Consider the following 19,298-nt stretch of genomic DNA (forward strand, 5'->3'; position numbering starts at 1 on the left):
AAGTGAAGTGGCTCACATCCACTGTAGAAAACCTCGGCTGTGTCGAGTTCATAATAGACTCCCGAAGCTGCTCCTGTCTCACTTTTCTATTCAAACCACTGGCAGGCAGCCAGCGGGGCACAAGCAAATGCTCAGAGATAAATTCTCTTAGCTGTGCGTTTAGCCGATTCTTTGATGTCTTAATTTGATTTTGATGGCCCTTCACACAGTGTTTACCTCTGTTCTCAGCTTCTCTTCTCCTGCTTCAATAGGTATTGCAGTGTTTGCTCAAATATACAGTGTATGTTGTAAATAAAACAGTAAATGAATAAATAAATCTCTTGTTACTAAGCAGGCGAATAAAAAACAGAACAATATGTTGTAAAGCACCTACAAGTATATGTTTAAAAGGAAATTGTACAAATAAGCATTAGACGTCAGTTTAAAGTATTTAAAATTGTTCATATCAGCCACTAACAGTGCGTACAGCTGTATGTTCAAAACCACACTATTAAAAGTGAGATGAAATCGTTGAAATTAGATTTTTTTTTTTGTAATGTGGAAATTTTGAAATAGATTCAACTGTTTGAATCAGAAACTAAAAACATGTGTGCTTCATAACGTAGTATTTAAAATGTAGTTAAAAATATGCATGAATGAATATGCAATTTAAATAATTTGCATCATCGGGCACCAACAATCTGAAATTATGTTTTCAGAATAAAGATTAGGTTGAACTCAGGATTGTTTTTAAAGAAATGAGGTTATTTTTCAGGTGTATCTTTTCAGCTGCTCGTTAATAGAAATAGCTAATCAGCTGATCTCATGGCAGCAGGTCACTGCATGTAGACATGGAGAAGTTCAAACTAAGCATCAGAATGAAGAATGAAGGTGATTTAAGTGAATGTGGCATGGTTGCTGGTGCCAAATGGGCTGGTCTGAGTGAATCAGGAGCTGTTGATCTACTGGGAAAATGTCCAGAAAGCAGCAGTCCTCCGGGTAGAAATGTCAGTGTTGGGTCAGACGACTGGGCACACTCCTTTGACCTGTGGCATTCAGATAGTAGGGTCTGAATTTGGCGTGAACAACATGAAAGCATGGATCCATTCTGTCTTGTACCAGCGGTTTAGGCTGGTTGCGGTATGTAACGATGTGAAGGATATTTTCATGCCACATTTCTGGCCCCTTTGGACCAACTGTGCATCATTTAAACACCACAGGCTGCCTGATTATTGCCGCCCACCATGTCCATCTCTTTATAACCACACCGTGCTTATCTTCTCCTGGCTGCTTCCAAACAGGACAACACACCACACCGTAACGGTGGGTTCACTGTAGTCAAATGGCCCCCACAGTCACCAGGTGTGGTTTAACAGGAGATTCACATCATGGATGTCCAGCAGCTGTGTGACGCTGTCATGTCAACATGGATCAAAATCTCTGAGGAATGTTTCCAGCACTTCATCGAATCTATGCCACGAAGAATTAAAGCAGGTATGAAGGCAAAAATGGGGTCCAACCTGGTACTAGTAAGGTAGCAAGCTAAGGTTTGGTATGATTTGTATATAAAAAAGAAATAGTTCGTATTAAAAATCCTGAAACCTTTTGAGCTGTTTATGTCAGTAGATGCTAACACTGTGTACAGCTGTGTGTCGGGTATGAAGACTAACACCTTATTATAGTGTAACTTTGCTTAAATGGTAACATGTATTTTAAAATTGAAAAACTGGGGCCAGTTTTGTAAAACAATGGTTATTTTTGTCCATATTTATCAGGTCTTAGAGAAAAAGAACACCTGATTAAAAAGTAGTGTCGTAAATAATATGAATTAACCCACTTTTTTACATCACAGGTGTTACCCTGCTGCTCATTTTGGTTCCTAAATGAACGGTATCTTAAATGTCTTTGTCTAAAGAAAGACTTTTTAAAAAAAAGTTTTACTGGAAACTGAAACTGATGACCATCTCGCCCCAGAGCAGCAGAGAAAAGGAGGGTGGGAATGGAAACTCTGTGTGTTGGTGTGTTTCTCTGTCTGTGAGTAACTCCCTTAGAAGTTGATTAATTTGGAGTACAGTTTGTTCATATTTGCTTTTCTCAAGATGCTCTGCTCACATATCCCTGTGCTTATAAACGCTTTTATGTACATGTGACTGAGCGAGCGGCTCACGCCTTGGCTGACATGCCTGTTCCGGGGCTTTTCATCAGAACCAGTCTGGTGACACCGGGAGCAGAGATAAGGGTGATGGTGTACTTTTGAAATTACACAATTGCCCCTTGGCAAATCAAGAGTTTCAACATCAATTTTTTTTCTGGCCCCTTCGATCACTCTGGCTTCTTCCAAGGAGTCCCAGTCACTGTTTTTATAGGAGAGGTTTAGAAATCTCAGAGCAGGGTGTGACATATTGTGAGATGGAACAGGAATGAGGCGAGTGAGACGCTAACCACAGACAGAGAGCTTTACTATTGTGTAAATACGCCAGCGACTTGGCTGTGGTCAGGCTCACTGTGTTGGCATGTAGGCACCGCTGGGATGGCTTTGTTTCACACGGTCGTGTCGAAATCCTCCCTCACTCCTCGCTCCTAACAGCCACCTTCATTAAAGGATTTTGACGTTGCCCAACCAAAACGTAGCGACCTGCTCTTTTGTACGCCTTGTTCAGGCATCCGCATCACGTGGCTGGGCTGTATCTGAGGCTCGTCTCCAAACATTTTAACATGTGTCAAAGTGATAAATGATTAGCAATACCAGTGCCGCAAACAGCTGCTAAATCAAAAATGCAGGGCTTAGCTCAAGGCTTCAAGGTGAGACAGGTAATCCATGATTGAGAAGCCCTTGTCTTGGTCGGTCTCGTGGCTCATTTGCAGTAATGTGTGTTCCTGCGATTGTTGCAGAGCAGATTGAGTTCTGCTTTTCAGCTCTTTAATGAACCCAACAGTGTGCAATAAACTGAAATTGGACCGCCATGAATGAGCATACGCTGGGGAGGAATCAGTATTAGTACAACACTGTCGATCACACAGTATGACGGCTGTTTTGAGTGATCCAGCACGACAAAGGGCTGTGTGTTGAGCAAGCCACCTGATTGGTTCTCCTTTAACAGTTATGGAGGCACATGATTTGTCGACTTGTGTTTGGATCTGAGAAATCTGCCGTGGCTACGCTCCGACCCCCCCCCTCCCCACCCCTCCTGCTGCATGCACAACTGCGGTGTGCAAAACACCCGCTAAGTTTTTCACTCTGAAAAAAAAATGATAGCTGACTGATGCATGACTCATGGCAATTTCCTCTCCTAAAATTACACCGAGAACTTAAAAAAAAAGGGGGCTGGCATGATTCTTGCATAACTGATGTGGCAAAAAAACAAAGAAAGCATTCATTTTGTTTTGTTTTGGGGCTTTTTTCCTCAAACTCCCAACACTTTTCTAATATTATGGCGAGATGAACAGGCTGAAGGGAGTGGCCTGTCGCGCTGAATAGAACATTGCAAACCTGAGCTTAACTTCGCTGCAAGGTGGGGTCGACACGCCCAGAACAGGAGCAGGCCCAACCGCATTCTCCTCTCACAGCTTTGTCTTCTCCTTTCTCCTCCTGTTTTCTTCAGCCAATATCACTTTTTTTCTGATTGTATATTTTAAGCAGTTGCAGTTTTTTATCTGAAGTCACATTGCACAAATTACAGGACTTGATATGATCACATGCACCGATCTCCCAGCTTTCCCACAGAGGATGTTTGGCGTACATTGCTGGATGATGTATGCAACTGCATTCTAAAACCTGAAGTGCGCAATTTCAACGGACTCGGATGCTTTCCCATAGGGCGGGACGTGGAACGTTAGGTCAGGTGACCGAGGCGCGGCATCAGAAATAGAGAGTGTTGAAAGAGTGAGTGAATGAATGAAAGACCACTCATTCATCTGAAGGCTTCTGTAGTCTTGATTCTGCTCTTGTCATACTAAAGAACAATGTGAGACAACAGTGTTTTGTATGGAAGCATGCTTGTGTGCGTGCTTTCATGTTATGAGCCACACAGTGAGCCCTGCTGTGACCTCGAGCAGCCTCTGCTCTGGTCTGCAAGTGTGCTATTATCCTGCTGGCTCATACCTGAGGCCGAGGTAGCCTAATACGATGCTAACTCACCGCCAAGCTTTTGACTCAGAAATGTTGTTAGCCATACTTTAATTCTCAGCAGAAGCAAACAAGTGATCTCAGCCTCCCAGTCCACACACAGATTATTTTTGGATGCTTCATCTACATTGTGTTTGACTTTCCTACCTACTTGCATCTGTTGTTATTTTTGTCATCAAATTAGTTTTTTTCAGGAAGTGCCACCTTCCACTTCCTTCTGCTGCAAACCTCGTTTAAAGATCAAAACGTCCAAATGGTCAGAGATATAATCAGTAGACTAAATGATCACACGCAGAATACTCTATCAATTTTGCTGCTCATCAGCTCGTCTTTATCCTCGCCATATGCCCTTACACTTGCTGCAGTTGCCTAGTGACCGAATTCAAACTTTGAACTAGTCTCCGCCTCTCGTGCTTCCGCGCGGTTGACATCATCGTGCTTTACTGTAAGTTCACCTGTCATAGGGATTTACAATGCAAGTGGCATTTCAAGTTCTAACTGTGTGGGAACAATTTACACAAATTTAAAATGAGCTAAAATTAAAATATGATGACATTTCATACTCAAAAAGTCGAAGGCACTCGTTGCTGTGATGTCAGCGACTCTTTTAAAAAGAGGAACTTGTGGCTACAATTCATATTTCTTTTTCTGAGTTAGTCACACTAGACTTGGTGGCTCACATGGAAACAGCATGACTGTTGTATAGCGTAGTCGTCCGGTGCTCCATGAAGCTTCTGCTCTTAATGTGCAGCTTCTTGCAGCAGCATCTATATTTGTAGCTTTGTCTACTGTTGTGTGTAAGCCTTTGTTATTCACACATTAGCTCTATTGCCCATTGAACTTGCACACTCATACACTACACACAGAGCAAAACAGTTACAACAGAGCTTAACAAATCCAGGTCAAATTAGTTTTTGTTTTTTTTGTAGATGTCAGAAATCACAGAGTATTATCCTCATACTCTGTGAAGCAGACAGCATCTATTTTCACACCACCAACTTGGACAACTAACTAACATGTTTCAACTTGATTGGTTAATAGAGGCATACAACCACGATGTGGAAATTCTAGTTTTTCTAATTCGGTCTTCGCCTCTTACTGTGTCCATTACTGTGAGGGAAAACAGGATGTAGAGTGTAACTGCTGTTAGATGTAGTTATGAGGCTCTGACACCAGCACGCTGCATTGTTAATGTTTGATTTGCTGTGGGTTGTGTAACACATTTTAGGCCGTAATGAAATAGTTTATGATGATATGGACTGATCGCCTTTGAAAGGAAACCTGTCATGCTCAACTTCAGCTTGAAATTCTTATTCTTTGACTCAAACTAGGGTGGCTTCAGCATGAGTCACAGGTAGAACGGTTTCCCCTCGTAAACAGAAGGTGGGTCGGGATACGGCTGTCACAACTGAGATGATGTGTACCTGAGATAAGAAATCTACTTATTATGATTATCTATGAAATCCTGTGATTTCATAGTGTTAAACTTTAATTTAACTACAGTGAAACTTGAGAACTGCTTCGCCCTATCATGATTTCAAGCATGGGGAGAACATGCAAACTCGACACATGACCAAAACTGGGGTTGAACCCAGGGCCAGCGCTAACCACTGAACTGCCATGCTGCTAGGCTCATTCGAAGGCTCACAAGGATGCTTACACATACCCCGATCCCATACGTCCACTATTCCTACAGTACACACAGCCTGCATGGCACTGAAAATGAGGACAAGCCTAATAGATTCCCTCTGTAAGGTTCTTCCTGTGAGTAATCTGTGCGATCTGCTAAAGAAGCAGATGACTTTGACTCACTGGAGTCATTGGGAGAACCTCAATCATCAGCAGGAACAGACGAGTAATAATAAGTAATAACTAATGAACTTCGAGCGGCGTGAAATACCTCACTGCCACCCTACTTTCTGCAAAGAACCTCCTCCCCCTTTTCTGCTCCATCTTTTTCACTTAAGCAACGAGCTGCACTCGTTTGGGCCTCCAGCTATTTTTCCCTCGATGGCAAGCACCAACATTCCTTTATCCTGAAACCTCTTCCTCTGTAACAAAAGCTGGAAAAGGCGAATGGCAGTGATTAGGGAGAAACAATAAATTCAGTTATGTGTGTTTGTGTGCGTCTGCGCAGCTAAGTTATGATTGTTGGTACATAACATACACACACTAGTAACAATGTGATTGTGTTTTGGGTGGTTACAGTCTGCTGCCATGGCAACATGCGTAAAATCACTTTCCAAGGCTTTAACACCCCCCCCCCCCCCCCCCCCCGCTTTTCCCACATAATGTCAGTGAATCATCACGTGTGTCCTCACAGAGAAAATCACCACCATCAGCTGAGTGACAAAGGCAAAACACACCAAACACAGAGAAACTAAGTGTCCGTTTGAGCGTTGGTATGTGTACACATAGAGAGAGAGGGAGGGTGGGACGATGAGTGAAGAGTCGAGGAGGAAGAGACGGGACAGAAAGAAAAAGGGGCAGAGATTATGTGATCAAGTCAGCAAGAGGCTTGTCCTGGGTGTGGACTTAAAAAGAGGGCAGGGTAAAATAGTGGGCAGATTGAGTAGAACTTGTGTTTGTACATTTGGACACAGTCTGAAATCGGTGTCTTTGAGAGCAGGAGGAATTAGACTTGAAGAGACAAACAGCCACCTAACAGTAAGTCAAAGATTCTTCTTCTTCTTTTGCTTCTTTTCTACAGGTGTTTCATCAAGCTTGAGTGATGTTTGAATAGAAGCTTGTTTTGTAGTTTTGCATTAATGTTTTGGGGGGGGGGGTTTCCATTGGAAGATAAGAAAATCTAATGATAAAAAAGGCTAAAGTGTGGAGACGTGTGTGTCTGTGCATCTGTGAAGTAGAGCCTGTTTACCTTTCTTTGCTCTACCGTTAAAGCAACTTGTTCCTCACCAGGTTTTGCTCCAGTCTCAGTTCCTGCATCAGGACTTGTGGTTTTGCTACATTCTCAGATCTTGCCCCAAACAAATGTGGTCTATTTTGTGTATGGAAAATATGCTAGATTCAGATTTAGTCGGGGGGAAAGCCCACAGGAGCAGTCAACATGTCTTCTTTGATCAAAGTGCTCAGTATGCGTGTTTTAAATGAAAGCATCAGCTTTAACTTTGTTGTTATTGTTGTTGTTTATCTGCTCACAGCTTTTTTTCATTAAAGTTTGGTCCTTCTTTCTGTATTTGCGTTCTCTGCCTTCAGGCTGAGCCACAGAGCCAATATTTGCCTTCGCTGTCACTAGATTGGAAGTGGGCAAAACGTGGGAAATTACTTTGCGGGGATGTGCCCCTCCCCTTTTCTTTTTGTATACGTGCGTGGTTGCGTATGAAAGTAAGGGAACTGGCGGGCGTGTGAAGCGTGTATGAGGACCCATCCCATGAACACTCCTTTACCAGCCCAGAGAACCAGCGCATTCCAGATGTTCACACCCAGAGCAGCCTTATTGTTAGCTACAGCCAAACATAGCTCTTGTATACATTAGATTAGCAAATTCTAAACTAACTGATATCTCATGGGCGGGGTCATCTTTTTTGACTAATCAGTCAGGGGGAACAGTTTTTAAAGCTAGGCTTAAGTTTATTTTTTAAGTCGGGAGATATCGAGCGGTCCGATTCAGACTAAAGGGATCAGGTGTGGAGCATCAAGGTGCAGAGAACAGAGTGTAGTCTCTACAGTTATTTTAGGGAGTGGCAGGTTCCTCCACTGTAATCACCATGCCCTGAGACAAGCCTAAACTCATCTGCCTGTCATGAACTTTCCTCCACAGTTGTCTCTATACCAGAGGTATCTGCTTTCCCAGGGATACACTGATTTTGTTTGAAACACAATTGCCCATCAGCACCTCTGATTCTTTTACTGGGAGCCGTAAACCAGGGTAATTAGACGTTAAGAAGCCACGCCCTGAGCGGGTGCCAGGTTTGGGCCTAGCTTTGGTGCACTGAATGCGTGCGTTCATGAGGATGTGTGTGCGCGCGCACACACTTGGGACTCGCACGAAAGGCTTCCTTTACTAAAGAAAAACCAAACAACACAATGAGTTAGCTGTAGGCCACGCTTGACTGTTCCCTCCTAGTCTGCTTGGTTTATTTTACTCGCCCTGTTACATGTTAAAGTTGTGCCTTCCTCTCTGCAGCACAGTCATCATGCTGATTCTCCTCGCCGCCATCTTTGTTCTCCACATCGCCTGCATCATCATCCTCCTGACAGCCACTATTGACAATGTAAGTGCAATTCTTGTTATCCGTGTATAGACTTCTTCCATGCTCAAGGCATAATTGCCCCAGCATTGCTGCTGGCCTCCTCCCTTAGCTTCAGGCCTTGTGCATCTCTGACATGATGGATGGGCAAAGAGTTGAGACTGATTCATCTGTTGAGGAATTCATTCCTTCTCGGCGTGCGGCCAGCTGTTCTTCTGGATGGCCACATGTTTGACATTTCTGTGCGATATATGGTGACGAGCTCTGTGTCATTACCCCATACCGCTGAGCGTCTTACCCAGATACGTCACACAAGTACGGATACCTATATGCGAGTCTCACCTGCGTTGCAGCCACTGTTGCATACCTGAGTGAGATTTGTCTCAGTTAAAGGAACGAGTGAATTCCTTCTTCATATTGTCATAATTTCCCCCTGCAAATGCACACCATAACTGCTGCTGCAGTATCTACCTGTTTAATTTCCACTCATACTGATTCACCGCTTTTACTTTAACACACAAGAATTCTGTTAATATTTTTGCAAATATTGTCTTTGTCTTCCCCGTCAGGCCTGGTGGGTCATCTCAGCCGGAAACATGCCCACTGATATATGGGCCCGCTGGGTTTTCGTGAATAACTCATGGCATTCTGTTGATCTTCCATCAACCTACCCAGAGAGTAAGAGAACATGTTTCCATGCTTGCACCTCTCAGTGTTACGTTTTCGTATGTGTAGAATCAAAGTAAGAGATTAGTAATAGTTTGATGCTATGACATGTAGCTGGTCAGTTGTGTTAAGCAGAGCTGCACAGGCACAGTTAGATGCACAAACACACTGTGACTGCATTGTGATTTTAAACAGTGATGCTCCATTTATAAGGGAAGACAACTAAGATTTAAATATATATACAGTGCATTCTGTTAAGAGTACTATCTGATACAATACTTTGGGGCCTGGAGCTCACACATTAAATATAACACCTATTTTAAGCATTGAGAGTTGAATCCAGGAACATGCTTTTTATCTGCATCATTTGGTGGGACACACAATGAGTTTACACTCACCCAAATTCTGTATTATTTGCATTGCAAATGAAGACTTTTTCCTAATCCTTTGGTATGCAGTTATTGCCTTGAGTCAAACATACAAGACTGTTTTAGCTGTTTGTGATCAGCGTCTTTTTACCATAAAGCATTTGGCGTGTTTGAACATAATGTTCCTGCCTGTCAGCATTGCAACTGTGTCTGAGATTTTCAAAGGTTCAATGTGACTGCAGTGCTGCCGTTTCCAGGGAGTGTCCTTAAGCTATTACACCCCCCACACCCTTTCACACACTCTGTATCTTCATTGCGTTTGCTCTCTCTGGCTCCGCCTGCAGGTTACCTCCAAGCAGTGCAGGCCAGCTCAGTGCTAGCTTGTATATTCTCCATCATTGGAATCTTCGTATTTGTGGCTCAACTCTTCACCCTCCCCAAAGGACAGAGGTTCCTCGTCTCTGGTGTCTTTCAGTTCCTTGCCTGTGAGTATTTCTTTTTTCTCTTATGTTTTATTCCTTTCACTGAGGGTGTTTCTCTCTGTATGACATCCGCTGATGTGCATCTTCACTCGTCTCCATGTTTCCTTCACTTCAGGCCTGTGCATCATGATCGCAGCCTCCATCTACACAGACCTCTTCCATACTAATGAACAAAGTCTGGGTAGTTACGGCCATTGCTTCATTTTGGCGTGGATCGCCTTCGCTCTCACATTCCTGTCCTCCATCATTTACTTCGTGCTACGCAAGAAGACTGCGGAGTAGCTCCAGAATTCAAACCTGGAACCCTTAACTGAATCTGCTCTTCCAGCTAAAATCTGGCTTTAATTACAGTGTGTGGTCTGTGTTTACATGTATCTGTTTTGGACATCAGATTTGAGCTGCTAGTGTATTTTCAGCTATAGATATAGTAGATCTGCTGATCCTCCTCAAATACATACTGGTGTTTAACTGAGCCTGCTTTCAGATAATCGGAGTTTCGGGCTTATTTCTGCAGGCTCAGTCGATCACAGCTGTATTTGAGTGTATTTCCAGCCCAGAGTGGGGCTGGATTTATTGAGGGCATCTAATGATAAACAATCCTTTATTTTTTTTAATTACATAAAAAAAGGCCTTAATGTTTATAAGATGCTATCATAGACTAAGACCTATTAATATCCCTCTATTATAAAAAAAAAACAGTTTGTAATGTACATTTATAATATGGAAATGGGTGAGTTTTATTGTTTAGATTTTTTTTTTGTTGTTAGTTTATTGATTTTTAATTTTTAATTTGCCCTTGTATTACTTCATACAGTGTGCCACTGAATAAACAGAGTGAAAACATAATGCAATCAACCCGTAGCTAATCTGTTTGAAGTCTTACATAATATATAAAAATATAATAAGACTATACAAAGATATATGGTGGAAAGCCGATATTATGATGCTGCTGAGGTTGTGCTGTAATTGTTTGTAATTGGGAAGACACCAAATCAAACCCTGGAGATACAGTTTAATACTAAATGTAAAGGCAAAATGAATTTACTTTGTTTCAGCGTGAAACACATAAAAGCCTTTTGGTTACGTTCTCATGGAGTGTTTGAAAGTTGCCATTTTACATAACTCAAAGACTCAGCTGTCTTTTCTGGTTGTAAATGTAATCACATTAGTTTCTAAAAGCATAGATTCGATCACCCAGATTAAACCTGCTTCCACACTGAAAGGCAACTGGCTTTACTCTTGGTGTATGAGATGTAGTGTGTAAATATAATTTGTTTCCCATGACGCTCTGTATGCTCTTGTTTATTTTTGCTACCTTTGTACGTCATGATGAATGACACTGACGGTGATTTTTACTATATTAAAACGTGAATTTCAATCAGTTATTGGAGGTGTTTTTATTTTTCTTCTCCAGTTGTCATGACATGGATTTCTTAATTAACTACACTGGCTCACAAAGTGAAGGTTGATATACATTTTATACATAATGAGGAGTTTCTGTGTTATGCTCAGTCTTTATCCACATGTTCTTCATTTAAATAACAGACATTGCAGATTGTAAATAACAAATGAATACACTGGTTTATGAATCACTAAAATGTTATTTTCTAACAAAAGCAGTCCAAAGGAAACACATCAAATGTTAAAATTTTATTATGTTCTAAAAAAAAATGTTTATTTTACAAATATTCAAATATTCTGATTAAATAAATTAATAAATACAAAAAAGTTGTGTAATCTTATAATAATAATAATGGATTGCATTTATATAGCGGTTTTCTAGGCACCCAAAGCGCTTTACAATTCCACTATTCATTCACTCTCACATTCACACACTTATGAAGAAACACGGCAACATCTCACAACAGATGACGTCCATTAGTAACATGAATGGGTTTAGAAGGAAGTAAAGAGAGAGGAAAAACGAAGTATATCTTTAACTGCCTCTGTGTATTAACACAAAATTATCCCCATGTGCTCACAGACGTTATAAAGAAGTGGGCCAAAATTGCTCCACAACAAACAGGAGAATGCAAAACTGTGTTTGCATTTATTTACAACAAGCAGAAAAAGTTAATATTACATATTTTTTCAGTACAGAACTTGTGTTTTCTAACATTGTGTAAATGTGATTGTTACCTATGGGTGCAGGACCTCAAACTGAGAAATGGAGGGAATTTGGGACCATGTTCTATAAAGTTTAATATTCCCAGCACACAGCATTTCTAAGAGAGGTGTAGGTCCTCAGAGGGGGCTGTAGTCCTCTTCCTGCTCGTAATGACTCTCCTGGTGTCTTGGGAGGGTCGTGTGGTAAGAGACGGGTGGTGTAGGTGAGGGAGATGGTGAGGGCAGGGACAGACGGTGAAAAGGTGATCCAGGTGCAGGGTGAGAGGGGGGAGGAGGGAAGGACTTAGAAATCGAGATAGGAAGTGAATGGGAGTGCGTGAGCCTTGGGGTGGGGGCGGAGGGCGGCAATGTTTCCGAAGGGGGGGCATAGTAGGGAGACAAGTGGGAGATCCGAGGAGGAGACAGGGGACAGGTGAGGTTGGAGGCAGGATTTGGTGGTGTGTAGTAAGGAGCAGGTGGCAGAAGTCCCATAAAGTTAAAGCTGCAGGGGTTGAGGTCAGAGGCACGCCTGGGACCCACCATCAGGACCTTTTTGGTATAGTTGTTCAGGGTGGAGACACCTGCAGCCATGCAGATGGTGAAGCCAAGCCAGGCCACACTGTTGGAGGCAGAGGAGGAGAAACAGAAACGGCATCACAAACGTTTCACAACGTTTTGTTTTTTCACAAGTAGTAATATTATTCCGAGTAGCTTTTTGGTGCCCTACTACCATCTTGGATTGTTAACTTCAACTTGGAAGTTGGACTTAAAGGGAAAACTCAGAAACTCTGACTTTTATACTATTTATACTGGACAAGTGGAAAAGAAGAATTGGCAGGCCTAAAGCAGATAAACAGTATCTGAAAGTCATGTCCTTAAAAAATGACACAGGACTTTGCTATATTGTATTTCTACATAGAATATACACATATTGTATCCTATGTATGTTGGAATCCGTTGCAATAAATTGATGCACCTATTTCCTAAATAAAATATATAAAGAAATGAGGGATGACTCAAGACTTTTGCACAGTACTGTGTCTCTAAAACGCATCAAGCAACTGTGTGTTTGCAGAAGAACTTATTTCCAGAAGCTGAGAGTTGTAAAACTGTCGTTTTAAGTGGGCAAATGATTTGAGGGCATTTCAGTAGCGTGACAAGCTGGAGGGACTTGATCCCCAGCTGATTGAGAGGTCCCACAAAGAATCCCAAACAAACAGCTCAAGGAATTTGGTGTGGAAAAAAATTGGTCTGATTCACATAAGAGCCAGGAAAAGAATGTTTATTCTCCTGTTTTCATCCCCAAAACAAGAATTTTAGTCAGTCAGACAAGCACTTAGCAATAGACATGAGGAATAGATTATCATCATACCAGTATGGTCTGAGTCAGAGAGGGAACAACTAATTGGGCTGAACCACTGTGATCTTCTACATCTTCTACGTAATATAAATGGTTAAAGAACTCACTAGAATGCCCAGGAGTACCCGTAACTATGTGGCTTGAAGTCTTCTGGTCCCATCGAGGCAGTGGTCTGAAACACCTGCATGAACATCATGTGACCGACCATCCCGAGCAGACCTGAGAGGACAAAACGAGGAAATGTAACAACCTGGTCACTCTGTCGGTGTTTCTGCGGTGTTAACAGAAGTCACTCTGATTTGACTATGCATCTAAATATTGTACCTCCCAGGACTGTGAAGACAGCTGCAAAAGCATTGAGCAGCTGGCCCCAGTGCTGCGTAGAGGGAAACCAGGCCCTGATACACAGCTGCACGGACAGCAGTATGCAGCTGATTAACAGCAGACCGATATTCACGAGCTCCATTGACAGCGACAGCCAAAGCATTGCTGTAGAAGGAGGAGGAGAGGCTGAGAGAGGGGACAGATGAGGGAACGGATTTCAAACGACACTGCGGGAGAAACCGCAAAACTTTACCTTTTTCAGATCCTGGGGGGAGTGTGTAAAAGCCTCGACACTTTTCCTCTAGAAATCAGAAGAAAACATGAGAAGAGTTTGCTCTGGAAATGTTTTATGTAAGACCCATTGCAGCATTGTCTCTCCCCAAAATCCGCCAGCCCCTGCGTAATTACTCTCAGTGTAAATAAACGCTGCAATCGAATTACTGTGTGAGAAACCAGATTTGAGATGACCGTTTGCATGAGTGCTGTAATGGCCTGAGTTAACCTGGTGATAGGAGATTAAAAGATTAGCTCAGATCTCGAAAGATTGTGGCTACAGGGTCACACATTGAGACTGTTGTGTTTTCCATTTTTATAACATTAGATTAGATTAGATTCATTTCAATATTGCCGCATTTTGTTTCCACCAGTCAAACGGGCCGTGCGTTAAAAACAGTAGCAACGTGTGCCAGTAGTGGGTTAAGCCTCTTTGTAGCCTGTTTATCTAATTGTTTACATGGCAGCTGAAATAATTAGAGTACCATATGGCTCTACACCGAGGTGGCCCTGAAAGTACAGCATACGGAGACTTAAGAAAAACAGATGCAAATAAAGGGGGAGAAATGAGGAACAGATTTTCACTAACTTGAACACGCATGTGCAAAGTGCATTAAGAAAAACACAGTAATGAACACACACAGCCGCGTGCTCGTGGCCTTCATCACTCTGCGCTCCCCTCTGTGTTGTTATAGGTTTTCTTCATTTGCTTTGTTTGATTTTTATCTTTGGATTGGTGCTCAGAGCTCCCAAGGACACCGCGCCGCACTTGCTTTGAATTATTTTTGAATTTCAGTCGTGTAAAAAAGAAAGTGCAAACTCTTTCTATTCTACGGTGTTATGTGTCAGGACATAATTATAAGTAAACAGCATCCTCACATCCGTAGGAGGTTGTAAAAAACACGTGACTTATTACACTGATATTATTTATTAAACCAACACTAAGGCTAAATGCCTTCCTTACTGATTTCATTGGAATTAAGAGAGTAGAGAATGATAATCAAACGCACTTAATTAACCGATCATCAGTGAGTGTGAGCACCTCTGTAAAAGCAGTTTTGGAGGACTGCTGATCTGGAGCAGTCAGGTGTGTTAATACAGTGATAAGGAGGAAAGACATCAATGATCCTAGAGAAGTTACTGCCCATCAATCTAGGTTATAAGGTCATTTCTAAACAATCTGAAAACAGAAGGGACCCAAGAGTCTATCCCAGCTGCCACAGGGTCACAGGGCTAACACAGACAGTAAACCATTCAACGTCACATTTGTTATGAACAATTTAGAACCAACCAGTTAACCTAACCCCACTAACTGCATGTCTTTGGTCTGTGGGAAGAAGCCAAAGTTCCTGTAGAGAACCCACACAGACACTGGGAGAACATGCTCCACACAGAAAAGGCCTGGGCGAGATTGTGGATTTGAGTCCTGCTGTGAGGTGACAGCCCTGACTGCAACCCCTTTTTAAACTAAGCGCTCTCTGTCTAATATTCACACACACGTTAATACTAATAGGAGCAACTCAGAGTTCATTATCTTGCCCACACGTATGCAGACTGAAGGAGTCAGGAATCGAACCACAAATTAGTAAATGACTAATATGAAGGTTGCAGATGACCTGATCTACTTCCTGAGCCACACGCCTCTCCAAGGAGTGGGCTCAGATCATCCAACGCTCAAAGAAATTGAAAACCCCCCCAAAGTGCTCTATCTCAGACTCTACAGGCCCCAGTTAGCATGTTAAATATTAAAGTTCATGACAGCATGATTAGAAAATAACTGAACAAGTACAGCTTGTTTGGATGGGCTGCTAGGAGAAAGCCTTTTCTCTCTCAACACTTGATTTACTCTGTTGCAGACATGGTAACAGATAGCTGGAGACCACGAGATTAGGGTGCATGCACAGCTCGCGTATTGTAATGTGGAGTTTTACTTAATTAACCATATATGTCAGTTGAATTTTTGAAGGGGCTTATCGTAAATATTGATAATCATCCTTCAAATCTGCTGCAGATAAGCTGCAAATGAGACGGTGAATACCCGGTCGATGTTTGTGAATCCTATCAATCTTTCTCTCTCCGGGTTTTAATCCATAATTGAGTCATGCTGTTGAAGTCTAAATCTCGGCTAGCAGAACATAAACACAGATGATAATCCTCTTTGTGCCGAGCGCCCACCCAAATACAGTCACAATCGCACACGTACAAACACACCTGAGTCCTCACTTCACATTACCACCTTGCACTTCCTCTCTTCCTGTCACCCATTTCGGTGTCTAATGCTGGACTAAGGATTCCTTTCGCTTCCTGTTTCTGGGCAGATGTTTGGCTAACCTTGTTTGGCTACTCACCACGCAGTTTAATCATCAAGTATGATCAGGGCGTGCTTATAAAAAACCTTCCGGTGATACTGATTGAATGTTACAAGCATCACTAGATAAATTAGAGAGGAGCATCGGTGCTTATTTTTAGCTTCTTTGTCCAAATCCAGTGCTCTCTCATTCATTAGTGCCTATTCCTGTTAATCCCCTTCAGGGTCAGCGGTGCCACGTCTGGGCTTTTGTAAGAAACTGAGCAACTTTGTCCTTTGACTCTCCATTGTGGTCAGTAAGGACTTCTGTTTGACTTTTGTTTTTACTTTACACAACAGAAATCAATCACAATATTCTGGGCTTGTCACATTTCTACCCACTCCCCTCTTTTCTCTCACCCCACTCATCTATGTAGATGTTCTCCTCACAGATGATGAACAGTCCGGTGTGAAAGTTGGGGAAGACAAAGCGGTCGTCGCCGGTCTCCCAGAAGAACTGAATCCTGGAGGAGTTGGAGACGCCGGGAACGGGGATGCAATTGGTCTGCTTGGTGGGCGAACACAGCGGTTTGGGCACCTTCTGCTTACCCACGCACCAGTAGGAGGACATGAGGGCCGTGGTGCTCAGGAGGAGAGACAAAAATGTCTGGACAAAGGAGAGGCAAGGGGAGCGCATCCGCTGCACGAATGCCATCGCGCGAGGGTTTAAATGAGGGCTTGGGCTGATGGAGGAGAAACAGGGAATGAGACACGATACTGAGACGTGTTTGACTCGATTTAAACAGCAAGTTAAAAAAAAATAATCTTGCAATGTAAATGAAATGCTTCATAAGGGAATCTGTTAAATTTGCTTGACGTCAGGTATAACTCCTGTATGCCACTAAAAATACCAGCAGCCTGTTATTAGTTTCCAAGGAGAAGCGGCTCTACCCAACTGCCTCAGATTAGTGAGGCATTTAAAAGAGAGAGTGAAGGGGGCCTGATTGGTTTTACACTACTAATCACATTTAAAGAATAAAAAGACTGTGACAGAAAATCACACACTGCTGGTAATTGGTGGGAAGACAGACAGCCAAATCAGAGGAGGAAAACGGGTGAAAATAGCTGTCGCTATGGAAGCTCTCCGGGAGACAGATGCTCAAACTAATACGTCTGAGCACTTTGTGTCAAGCGGTGAATTAAAGCGCACTCACCTGCTTCAGCCTCCCTCACCTTGTCCTCAGTTGCATCATCGAGTGAGTGTGGAAGGTGAAAGAGAAACCTGGCTCCCCTCACAGCTCTGCTCTCCCTATCACTCCTCATGAGATACTGAGAGTGATGGAGGATTTTGGCCGTCACACTGACCTCTGCGAGCAGTGTGTCTGTCAGTCTTTATGATCCGACCCCGGCAGTCAGACACAACTGTGAGCATCACACACACAAGCACACACTCCTCCTCTTTAATCCATCCTTATAAATCCAAAACAGACAACTCTGTTCCATCTGTTTTTATTTTGGTTCCTAGACTCATTTTGATCTATTTCATTCATCTCTCTTGCCTCTCATCTCCACCCTCCTTCAACACTTTCCAGCCTGTAAGTGCAAGCAGCGCTCTGTTCATGTAGAAATCAAAAATGACCTCGAAAACAGTGACAGGGGCTATAGTGCTACCCAGTACTATATGTGTGCACCATAACTCTCTGATTGTAAGACGTGGCTACTCCACTGTGATTGGCTATAGGGGGTCCACTAGACCCCTGAAGGTGTGCAAAGGTTTAATAGCAGAACACTGCTCAAAACATCACACTGCCTCTTCAGGCTTGCATTCTTCCCATATTGCATCCTGGTGCCAGGTTGCAATATGGGAGGAAACACTCACGTGCCCAGACATCCACATGATGGAAAAGAAAAACACATTTTACAGCTGTAACACTAGCGAAGCCATTACGAATATCATCACTGACACTTGACTTCTAGATTAATAACACCACAGTTACATCTTAAATCTTTTATTTATTCCTCATACAGAAATCTAAACAGCAGAGGAAACTAAAATATACTAAATTGATTTATTCAGAACCCAGAACGGCCTGAGGGAGATGGAGGTCAAGGCCCAGCACTTGGCAGGAAGCAGCTCCTGGACATGTGAATGAGAAAAGCCTTTTTTATTTATTTTTTAATATACAGTAGGTCTGGCGTACATTCACATGGACTACTCTATTATGGGTGTGTGGCTACCTCAGCTGGTTTAGAGCGCTCAGCAGAGTCAAACAAGATACGCAGGAGAATCAATAGGTTGGAGACCGAAAGGATTTATGAGCTTTGCCATAAGATCACTTTGCAATCATCATGCTGCTGAAGTCAGTGGATGTAAATTAGAAGAATTGTCACCTCATGTTTGTTATATCAGACTAAGGCAGAGGATTGGTGAGCAGATCCAGAAGCAGCTGGAGGAGAAGCTGTTGCAGGATGAGGTGAAAGATCGAGATAAACTACAGATAAGAGAGATGCATGAAAGAATGCATCCAGAATACCTTAAAGTGCAGACACAAGAGGGAGGTGCAGCCCACCCACAGACACCCACCTTTATTGCATGCTCAGACATGCAGCATGTGCAGTACACGTATATGGGATGGGAGTCAGTTTGTTTCTCTGACCGTCTCCTTCCAGGCCAAGGAGGAGGAGGGGGGAGAAGTTGGGTGATACTGGCAGCATCATGGATGAGGCCTTACGACAACAGATGAAGGAGCAAGAGCGCAAAGATCTGCGAGGAGGCCGACCGGTTGATGAGGAAACTATCTAGAACATATTTCTAAGTAAATAAATAAATAGTTACACATCTAGTTTCCTGCTCTGCTGTTAATGTGGTGTTTTCCTGTCCATGTGCCGAGCAAAAGCCATCCCTGAAAAATACTGCAATGACATGAAAGCTGTCAATTAACACCTCCATAGCTCAAATTACTAATGTCACTCTTTATATTAAAGAATGTGACAACGCTGCCAAAGACGGCTCTTTTGTGCCCTTGCAGCTAGACTGGGAAAACTCTGGCTTCACTTTCTCAGTCGATAACCACGTTCATGTTGAGGTGAGTGAAACCAGATAACAGAAAGATGGG

The 19,298-nt window shown here is 42.7% G+C and overlaps 2 protein-coding genes across 3 annotated transcripts; one reads left to right on the forward strand and one right to left on the reverse strand.

The window, feature by feature from the left end:
* Positions 1-799: 799 nt before the first annotated feature.
* Positions 800-11,210, forward strand: emp1b (epithelial membrane protein 1b). 2 transcript variants are annotated; one of them, XM_085453541.1, is made up of 5 exons: positions 800-1,473; positions 8,253-8,340; positions 8,886-8,994; positions 9,695-9,835; positions 9,948-11,210. In XM_085453541.1, exons 2-5 carry the CDS (start codon positions 8,263-8,265, stop codon positions 10,112-10,114), a joined length of 495 nt encoding a protein of 164 aa, XP_085309667.1. In that variant the 5' UTR covers positions 800-1,473; positions 8,253-8,262; the 3' UTR covers positions 10,115-11,210. The 2 variants fall into 2 exon arrangements, with proteins under 2 accessions (XP_085309667.1, XP_085309666.1); XM_085453540.1 differs by lacking the exon at positions 800-1,473 and adding an exon at positions 6,600-6,772.
* A 328-nt stretch (positions 11,211-11,538) lies between these two features.
* On the reverse strand, positions 11,539-17,029 carry gsg1 (germ cell associated 1). The gene is made up of 5 exons (XM_085453544.1): positions 16,603-17,029; positions 13,876-13,923; positions 13,623-13,787; positions 13,406-13,517; positions 11,539-12,557 (listed from the first exon to the last, which is right to left on the reverse strand). Exons 1-5 carry the CDS (start codon positions 16,895-16,897, stop codon positions 12,077-12,079), a joined length of 1,101 nt encoding a protein of 366 aa, XP_085309670.1. The 5' UTR covers positions 16,898-17,029; the 3' UTR covers positions 11,539-12,076.
* Positions 17,030-19,298: the final 2,269 nt, after the last annotated feature.

Source organism: Copadichromis virginalis, linkage group LG4 (genome assembly GCF_057382275.1).
Source record: "Copadichromis virginalis isolate Kocher_CV1m ecotype Utaka linkage group LG4, C_Virginalis_male_GT1.1, whole genome shotgun sequence".
Classification (NCBI taxonomy): Eukaryota; Metazoa; Chordata; class Actinopteri; order Cichliformes; family Cichlidae; genus Copadichromis; species Copadichromis virginalis.

What these genes read in the sequence shown, in the direction of transcription:
- emp1b (XM_085453541.1), top strand. Translation starts at nt 8,263, where the DNA reads ATGCTGATTCTCCTCGCCGCCATCTTTGTTCTCCACATCGCCTGCATC. An exon ending in TGACAGCCACTATTGACAAT is followed by an intron (nt 8,341 to 8,885) that starts GTAAGTGCAATT and finishes CTTCCCCGTCAG; the next exon opens with GCCTGGTGGGTCATCTCAGC. An exon ending in TCCATCAACCTACCCAGAGA is followed by an intron (nt 8,995 to 9,694) that starts GTAAGAGAACAT and finishes CTCCGCCTGCAG; the next exon opens with GTTACCTCCAAGCAGTGCAG.
- gsg1 (XM_085453544.1), bottom strand. Translation starts at nt 16,897, where the DNA reads ATGGCATTCGTGCAGCGGATGCGCTCCCCTTGCCTCTCCTTTGTCCAG. An exon ending in CATCTACATAGATGAGTGGG is followed by an intron (nt 13,924 to 16,602) that starts GTGAGAGAAAAG and finishes TCTGATTTCTAG; the next exon opens with AGGAAAAGTGTCGAGGCTTT. An exon ending in GGGTACTCCTGGGCATTCTA is followed by an intron (nt 12,558 to 13,405) that starts GTGAGTTCTTTA and finishes TGCCTCCAACAG; the next exon opens with TGTGGCCTGGCTTGGCTTCA.